The sequence below is a fragment of the Athene cunicularia genome (genome assembly GCF_003259725.1).
Source record: "Athene cunicularia isolate RWA chromosome 10 unlocalized genomic scaffold, athCun1 chr10_part1, whole genome shotgun sequence".
NCBI classification, from domain to species: Eukaryota; Metazoa; Chordata; class Aves; order Strigiformes; family Strigidae; genus Athene; species Athene cunicularia.
The window spans coordinates 18,211,515-18,221,044 of record NW_020799112.1 but is presented as its reverse complement, the minus strand read 5'-3'; the positions used below and the strand labels follow the sequence as shown (position 1 = coordinate 18,221,044).

The following is a 9,530-nucleotide window of genomic DNA, read 5'->3' as shown; positions in this document are numbered from 1 at the left end:
GCCCTGAGGGGAACGGGGCCTCGGCCCGGCCCTCCCGAGGGGAGCGAGCCCCGGCCGCGCAGTGCTTGGCCTTAGGCAGAGGAAGGCGGCGGGTGTCCCCTGTCACCGGCCCCCGCGGGGTGATACCGATGTTAAAGTTACTAATGGCGAGGAGAGCCGCTCCCAGTGCTCTTTGGAGCAGAGCAGTGCTATGCGGTGGGTCCCCGGGGCAGTTACACCCTAACACCCCCACCCCGAACTGAGACTGCCCCTGAGGAGCGAGGTTCCTTGGAGACAGACTTTAGTAAAAACTAACGAGGTTATCTCACTGCGAAAAGGAGGATGAAGTCACCGGACATCCTGCAGTAGTAACTCCCGCACCTGCTTCAGAAAGATTTACCCAGTGCCATTAGGGGAAAGGGGCAAGGCTGCAGGCGGGTCTGGAGATCACCAGACACTGAACTTTCTGAAACTCATGGAAGGGGGAGCTCAGTCTACGGAAAGAATACTGTGCTCTGTTCCCTGTAAACATCTGCTTAGCCTAGTCTCAAGCTGCTTAGGGGTACAGTGGGGAGAAAAATTGGGCTTGGTCATTGAGGGTATATATTTCAGTTCTCAGGGTCCAGAAGAAGCTGGTGTCCTTCCTTCCTTCCCTCCATTTTGCAAGGTGAATATTGGTCCTGCCTGCAATTCTACAGGAGTCAACAGAAGAGCTTAATCTGGAAGCCCAGAGGCAAAGGACTTTAATGCTCTAAATTACCCAGGGCTTGTTAAAACAGTAGGTGTAGAGCCTTTCTCAGCATCTGCTATTAGGGCCAGGCTTCTACTGATGAGCAGTACTAGATAGCACCGATGTCTGAAAGGGCAGATGCATATATAGCCAGGTAAATAAGGAAACTAAGGCCTTAAACACAGGTCCCATCAGAGAGGCATGAAATAATTTAACTTCCTCTTAGATGCTGCCCTTTCCTTGACTCAAGTTATTAACATGTAAGTCACTGTGAATAAATCTGATTATTTTGCTTTGCTGGCTGTGTGTATCTGTAGGCTTTGTATGATATTCTACCTTAGCAAACTTTTCAAGTTGATTGTAGTAATATGTCAAAAATGGATCAGGAGTAGATTGGGAGTGCATTCTGAGGAAATACTTTTTTACTATTACTAACCCTCAGAACTGTCCCATATCTTTCTACCAGACCTCATCTAATCGAGGTCTCAATGTTGATTTAAAGGTGATGCTGTGTAATGGCTGACAATATTGGGTATTAACATGAGTTGAATTTCTCATGTGGATGGAGTCCCTTAGCACTGCTTCCAGTGTTCAGACAGATCAGTGTCTGCATATCCAGCAGAGATGTCCAGAGACTGCACATAGCATTGGAATTGCTTTCCATCAGAGATAAGCTATTCAGGAGAGTTATTTACAGTCTTGGATCATCAAAGACTTAGGAGTCAATCATCTGTGCTGTCTGCCCAAAACTTAACTGCTCTGTTAAACTGAGTGCAACATTTCATTGTCTTTCATTTGTCCTAAGTGGATTTTGGTAGCTATTACAGTAAGAGACTTCATCTTTTGCTAAAGCTGCTTTTATTGTGTTTGTGTTCTAAGTTTTCAGAATGGCTTCCTTGGTTGACATGCCCCTGAATTACGAAAAGATGTTTGCTCATCGATTCACATCAGATGACGAAGAATACCAGGAATATCTGAAACGCCCTGCAGATCCCCCTCCTATAGTTGAAGAATGGAGAAACAGATCTGGTGGTAACCAGAGAAACAGAGATCGGTACTGATTTCTTTTTTTTTAAAAATCTTGGTAGCTTCACAAATATATACCTGAATGATCATTTATTTCAGAAGAAAGATAGGAATTTGTTCTGTTAACAGAAGTATCTTCTTGTTACTTCACAGATAACTAAGTTTAAGAGAAATAGTCTTCTCTGAGAAGTAATGAGGTATTACATTTTCTCTGTATTGAGTCAAAACTTTTTGTATTGTTTATAAAAGTATTAATTTGGTTTTTAATAAGGAATGAGCTGGAACCACCAAACCCGTTGCCCTGGGGTTTGGTACTACTCAACCAGGAATATTTTTCCAGAAGGGAAAGATGAGAGTTCTGCAAAATTAAGCAGCCCATCATCTGTTGGATAATAACCAGCAGGAAGATGTGCAAAGGAACAGGCTAATAGTGTGATTATCGGTTGCTAGCTGTCCAGAAAAACTAATTTGTAACCTAAATATTTGCTGTACCTTCTTAGATTAGCCTGTATTTCTTTTATCTAGTAGAAATGACTCTAAAATCCATCATCCAGTCTATCTAGTAAGTGCAGTGTTACCTGTCTACTGCCAAATATTTTGAATTATTTATTCAGGATGTAATTGTAGCTTTTTACTGAATTCTGGAGAGTAATACCTGATTTTTGTGTGACTGAAAAACAATGATTACAGCATGTAGTATGTTTGGTAATACTACTATCAGCTTTTAATATAAAGCAGCTAAACTCCTGTCCAACTAACACTTGGGAAGACTTGCTAGCTAAATATCTAAATAGGATTTGTGCTTTATCTGAAGAAAAGAAGGACAACATTCTAACTTTTTCTTGCCGTAGAAGCTTGTCATTAAGTTAAACACAGAATCAGTTTCCGCAGATTAAAAAAAAGGTGGTTGTTTAAGGAGATGTTCTTACAAAACTGTGGTTTTCTGGACTAATGAACTCTTATGTGTATGCTGGTCACAGAGTGAACCTCGGGTAAATGCTGTTTATCTACATCGTATCCTGAGAATCTAAAGAAAATGACTGAGGCAGCTGAAGCGTTGATAGGAATCAAGTTACAGCTGAAAAGACAAAATTTAGACTGAACAGTGCCTGAATACCGCTGATAAGATACACTCTTTTGCGTATGGGAATCTTTGAGAGACCACAAAGCAGTGGTAGTATGTATTTTAGGGAATATGTGAATTCCAGGGCTCTGTGCTGTTAGGAAGCCAAATTGTCCTTAAGGCTGCTTTGCCACAGCTTCCAGCCATGATGCTGTCAGATTGAACCTGGCTTTCATACAGCTATGGATGTACCTTCCGGTTGGTTTTTAGAAACATGGTGTGTTTGAGTCTCTATTCAAAGTTCCAGCAGTTCAGCTAAGGCCTGTGAATGCTTTGTGTAAGGAAACGGACTGTCCTTCCATCGCTTAGCAAATAGTGTGTTGGGTAGTAGTGAGAAATTAATGAATGATCTCAGGTGACTGTAGATATGTTTTCACCAGTTGGTCATAGAAACAGGTAAGTAATTGCGTGTATAAACAGTTACCTGATAGTTTTCATGAAAATGTATATTTTAAGAGTTCATTATCACGCATGTTTTTAAAGTCACAATTTGTGTGAATCTTTGACATTTTTTTTCATTGCAGGTTTCAAGATGGTAGATATTTTAGAGGGGACAGATACAACTGGCAAGGTGACTATAGATCTAATCAGAGGCCAGAAAGAAGTTGGGGTAATAACTACCAGCAGCACAGACAAGGACAATCTTACTCCTCCCACTACGGACAATACAGCTACAACTCCTACAACCTGGGGCCTCGTTACCACCCCTACTGATGATGCTTGTGGTCTGACAGTCCAGTAATGCTATGTAACAAATTCAGTTAGGCTTCAGTTTCTTTGTTTTTCCGCAGTTTTACAGATAACTGAAGAATCAGCATTACAGCTCATTGTTTATCTGTAGTATGAACCAAAAAAGGGAATACCTTTTATGAATAATAAAAGCATATTATAGGGTGTTTGTTTAGGGTCAGTAGATCTTAGATTAAATTTGAATCTCATTCATTTGTCTGAATACATACTAGCACACTTTTCTTTCATCACTGCGATTTCTCTCTGTTCCATTTAAGAAGGGATAACAGGTCAGAGAAAAACAGCTGTGGTTTGTGTGCAGCCTGTAGCAGTGGCACGTTGCCTTAAGATAGTTCTTTTTGAAAGTGTCATGCTGTGTCTCTCTGGAGAGAGTTTCTTACTTTGGCTTTTGATAGTGAGAAAAGATCAGTTTGGTTTGTATTTCTGATGCCTTAAAACTGCAAAGAGAGATGCTATTACAGAAATATTTTATGGGGTCGGCCTAATGTCAGTTGACTTAATGGCTTCAATTTACATTACAACAGCATTCATTTACAACAGCATTCCTGTTAAAACATGGTCTAAAAGTTGGAATAAAAATGAAGTAGTTTAAAAATGTATCTTGTAGTGGTTTAGTGATACAAGTTTTACCTGAGAAGTGATATCAGACACAGAATAATTTGTATCATCCTAAAATCTATTTAGTACGTGCATAACAGATTTTTGGAGTTCCCATTTCAGTAAAGCTGTAAAATTTTGATGATAGTTGTAATTAGTTTGTATTAAATACTCTGTGTGTGTTGTAGAAGAAAGGAACCCGAATCACTACTGTTCTGTTTGGTTTTTTTTTGCATGAGAAAATAGTGTAAGCAGCGCGGAGTGTTACTCAGTTCTTAGAATTTAAGTTCTGTGGGGTTTTTTTAAGTATTCACACAATAAAATTATAGTTCACGTGTAAGGATGTTTCTGAATATTTCTGAATCCTACTTTTGAGACATTCAGACTCTTACCAGTGTCATCAAGGCTGAGAGCCGCCCAGGCAGCAGCACTGCTGGGTAAGTGGTTATACCGGACAGCTGTTGGCTTAAGTTTGAAGAATGGCCTGCTCTGCTACAACAAGAGGATGAGGCACATTGTGATTAAGCAGAAGTCTGGAGTGTTAATCCGCTACCTTACACTCTACTATAATAGGGTCAGAGTTCTCTATTTCACCATTTACGTGCTGAGCTAATTTGTATCAGGAGGGCAGTGCGTTTCCGTGCGCTTGGCATTTCCTTCAGCTGTTGTGCAGAACCGTCTGTGCTGGCTGTTGTAAAAGTCATGACATTATGGGATAAAGAGAGCAAATTAGTGCATCTTGATTTAAAAAACAAAGAATAAATATAGAAGTCAAAAGCACAGTCTCAGCTCATAAGATGGTTTTAAGAGCTAAAGAGTATGTTTACTGTTGGTGTTAGGAACGCACTGCATGGAGCTTTTACACAGTCTGTGATACAAAAGCCATGACACAAGCACCTCCACCTACTTAAGTATGTCTGTCTTCTGTTTTTCATATAATACTGTTGACTCACACAGTTTTTGATATCCTATTCCCTGAAGTATTTGCCTTGAATTCAGTTGTTTGACCTTAGAAATCTTCTAGCGAGGGGTTTGTTTTCCCTTAAGGAGTTGCACTGGATGAAACGCAGCCTTTGTAACCCTCCAACATACAAGATTGTGCAAAGTTCTTACCAGTGCACTGCGGAGAGCCTGCAAGTTGGTGTGGTGGAATTCCCTCTTGATGCAGAATGACATGCCAAGTGCCAGATATCCCAGCCTCCCGCCTCCAAGAAGGGAGTGTGTCGCTTTCTGCAAAGAGCCTGACACTGCCAGCTATGCCACGGAAGTCAGGCAGTGTCAGGATGTTCTTCTTCCTTACCATCTGGAGTAGCACCTCAGGTTGAAATAAAACCTGGCAAAAGGAACAGATTCTGCCTCATCTGTTGCTTTTCTTCAAACCCGATAACTTTTATTTTTAGTGTCTTTCAGCTAGTGAATAAAAGAATGTACAACATTGTGATCGAACTGTAGAAGCAGGCTAGATTAGGATGGCTTAAGGGGAAGTTATGACTTAAAATTACACATTTCATGATCTCATCTCTCTTTTTTTAATGAGTTTCTCAACTGTGAGACCAGGAGAGACACAGGCCAGTGTAGCTTCCTGGTGTCTGTCTTTACATCCTTGACTCCATCTGCCTCACCCTTTGAGCTCTCAATCCAACTTTAAAGACCTGTATGATTTACAGAACTTTTCCTTGGAACAATTATGGCAAGAATCTAATTTTTGGGGGGAATACATTTCTAAATAAAAGCATGCCTTGCACTGGACAGAAATAGAGAAATAGAATTCAAAATATGTTACTTGCAGCAGTTTCCACTTAAATGAATTAGTATTTATGATAATGTCCAGTTTACTGTTTGTGTCAAGCTAAATAAAACCAGTAAGTATTGCCTGCAATTACCGTTTGTGCATTGCAGGGTGTTACAGATGACAAAACTGAAGCTCAGTAACATCAACATTTGCAACTTCAAACACTAGAGAAATTGTTTGCTTTTACTATGCTGGAGATTGCAGGGTAAACATTGAAATTCAGCGTCTGGAATCTGACTTTAAGACTTCTCTTCCATCTGACATTTGCTCAGACATCATTATTATCATGAATAAAACAACAGAAAGGTAAGTAAGTCTTACGTATTAAAAAATGGCTGTCATGTCACCAAGAGTTTGAACACTCCAGATCTGGAAACAGCTCTTGCCCAGGTTCTAAACCCATTCCTGAACACAGACAGCAATTTTCTATGGAGATACTGAAGAATTATCATGCCAAATTACAGATGCTGTGGCAAGCAACAAAGAAAACTCAGTAGTTTTTATACAATTTCTTAACTAGTGTTTTAAAAAACCTTTTGAATCACAGCTAAGCCACTAGATACTTGAAGACAAAAGAAAGCGCATGGTCAAAAATAATCTTAGAGTGATTTGTGAGGTACAATTTTACAACTGCTCACTACTATTCAACCTCTACTTTATCCTCGCTCTGCAGCTGGGGATAGAAATGTGCAGACGTGCTTTGAAGGGTTGGTTAGAAGCCGAACTACTTTCAAGAGGCTCTTTAGTAGAGATTTTCAGACAGGGAAGACAAGTGTCATTTCTGATATAATCAACATCCAACTTCGGGAACAAAAGAGCTATTTAATTACTGTTTAAATATATTTAAAATATTTTGCAACGGTTATATATTTGAGTATATTTAAACTTGCACTATTAATTCACTAATAAATACTCTGCTTAACCAAGAAACGTGTTCACATTTGTTTCTTGTACTTCTTAGACTGAGATGTTGAAAGAAAAATTATTTTTCTATCAAATTTAAGCTAATGTTTTGCCTGCCACCACCCCTGTTCCTTGGGGGGGAGGGTGGGGAAGTAAATCTCTGAATGACACAGCTCCAGTCACACCTTCTCTAACTGTGACACACAAGAGGATGTAGGAACAAGAGACAAGGAGGCAGGGAAAACAGGACTGCTCCTCAGAGCAGCTACTGACCGCCTCAGGAGCAATTTAACGAAACTGCACCTCCTTTGCCTTTCATTTGCCAGTCAGGAAAAATTACTATAATCTGTCCCCTTGTCCCTGCATCTTAGAAGAGAGCTGTATTACCCTGCTTAAATTACGTACAGTACTGATACCCTAATGACCAGAAGCTAAGCAAGATTACAGGGCAGACCAGGTTTCCCTGAAACTACCTCGGAAACAGGCAGCCTGATTCGAGACACACGGAGGTAAATCCTAGAGATCAAAACAGCGCCCAGTGGCTCCAGCACTGCCAGGAGAGTAGTTGGCAACTGTACTTATGGTGGTGCACAACGATCTTGCCTCTCAAGAGGATTATTTTTCTATTAGGCCCCACAGGCTGGAATTAATTCTTGCATTTACCGTGGCCTATATTTCTCTTGAGTAAAGCACAGATTGCATTTAGTGGTTGTCTGTCCTCATTTGCTTATATAAAACAGTGATGCCACCCTTCTATACAGGTCACCCCAAGTACTCTGTCCTGTTAAAATGCAAATTTTAACAAGAAATGGTGAAAGTTGGTAATAACTACATTTTGCTCTAAGTAATAACACACAACGGGATCATCATCCCCAATAATTACCTTTTGTGTTATTCATGACTAGCAGGAATACAAAGGAATGTTTTTCCTAACACAGAAATGCTTTCTTTTCAAATAATACTGCAGCAGCTGGATGACTTTTTTTCCACAAGTATGGGCTGTCTTCTTTTTTCTTTTTTTTTTTTTATATTGTGTAAATCAAACTTTGCTTCACTAATAAAAGATGTATCATTAACAAGTATCACAGTTACTCCTGCTCACTGTTAAAGAAAAAAAACTTTATCTATCCAAAAGATGAGTTAAAGTTTAGAAAACAACTTAGTTATTTGTAATAGAACTACAAAAATAAACCAAGGCTCAACCTCATCCATGAGAAAAAAAAAAAACAACTTCAAGGATTCAAGCAGAATCTTCAAACTGAAACATGTTAAATGTTAAAAGAATGATTAAGACACTTTTTCAAAGCTCTTGTTCAGTACGAGGAAAGACAATTTGGTATTTATATACCCACATAAATTAAATGCTTAAGATTATAGTGTGTACTGTTGAGATAAAGGTTAAAAACCCCAAACATACTGTAAGAAGTTTCACATAGATTTTGGCCACCATGTTCCAGGTTTAGCATGATCAGAGCTGATCGGAAAGTGGATGCTCTTTGTCCAAAGTCATGTCTGCAGTTTGTTTTGGAAGAAATGCTTGAAATGATACATTTTCTACTGAAAATGTGCTCAAGAAAGAGAAAGTAACAGTAATAATTGCCAAGTGCAACCATCCCCAAATGATTACATGTTCTCTTACAAAATAAAATTATTTTTTCCATAGCGAAGGCCTGTTTTTTAAGTCTTACCATTTCTGGAGTCATCAAGTCATCTTGATTTATGAATGCCACTGAGACCTAAAACAAAGTACGTTTAAGAATACTGCTTCAGTGGTTTTAATGGCTTAAAGCATTTAAATACAGCATACAAAAGCTCTGGAGTTTAGATTAGTTTGGTGCAAGAGCTTTGTGTGGACACATGTTCTTCTCATATCAAGCTCCCATTACTCATAAGCCACATGCTTGAAATGAAGTGAGCTGATGGAGCATCAAGCTTGGGGTACACATACCCTCCGCTAAGCCCCAGCTACAGCTAAACAGCTGTAAGAACATAAAGGAGCTTTACTTTAGATTGCTAATATGGGCAAATCCTATTTCTCCGACCCTGCGGGTCAGAGGATACTTCCATCAGCAGAATGACGTTTTTTGTTGTTCTAAGAGTGGGAGGATACGTTGTACAGCCCAGGCAGTGATGGGAAGGAGCACAGCTCAGCTAAAGGAACAATTGTTCCATGGCCATTTCCTCATGTATCCTGAACCCTGCAGGGGAAAATAAGTTTTGAGATTTGATTATTGGTTATCAAGTGACTTTACCACCACGCCACTGGCAGGGGTGGGGTGAGGGTGGGTGTGTGAGTAAGATAAATTCCTTCCTCCTCCACAGACACCAGGGACCTCCCGAGCACAAAACAAGCCGGCAGAACATGGACCCAGGAATCTGGAAGCAGTTAAGCAGCTGGCTCATTATACTGGCAGAGTTTAAGTCCTTAAGTAAGATGGAGAGATCCAAGGGGCGATAAACAAATAGCTATTGATTGCATATCCTGCAGTCTGGGTAAAGCCAATTCAAGAACCTCTTTAGACCTCACCAGCAGGATTTTAGTTTTTAGAGACAACATGGATTTAGTGCTAAGTAATAAAAGATCAGCCTAGTCTTACTTCCCTCTATATCTGCATTAGACATATTGTTCC

The 9,530-nt window shown here is 39.8% G+C and overlaps 1 protein-coding gene across 2 annotated transcripts in view; it reads left to right on the top strand.

Annotated features, from left to right (window-relative positions):
- Window positions 1-5,295, top strand: part of RAMAC (RNA guanine-7 methyltransferase activating subunit) — a 14,516-nt gene extending 9,221 nt beyond the window's left edge. The window contains exons 1-3 of one of the 2 annotated variants that reach the window (XM_026855727.1): window positions 862-969; window positions 1,589-1,763; window positions 3,383-5,295. In XM_026855727.1, the coding sequence (XP_026711528.1) occupies window positions 1,597-1,763; window positions 3,383-3,572 (357 nt within the window). In that variant the 5' untranslated portion in view covers window positions 862-969; window positions 1,589-1,596 and the 3' untranslated portion in view covers window positions 3,573-5,295. Of the gene's footprint in view, window positions 1-861; window positions 970-1,588; window positions 1,764-3,382 lie in introns of those variants that run through there. The other variant, XM_026855728.1, reaches the window with a different exon arrangement.
- Window positions 5,296-9,530: the final 4,235 nt, after the last annotated feature.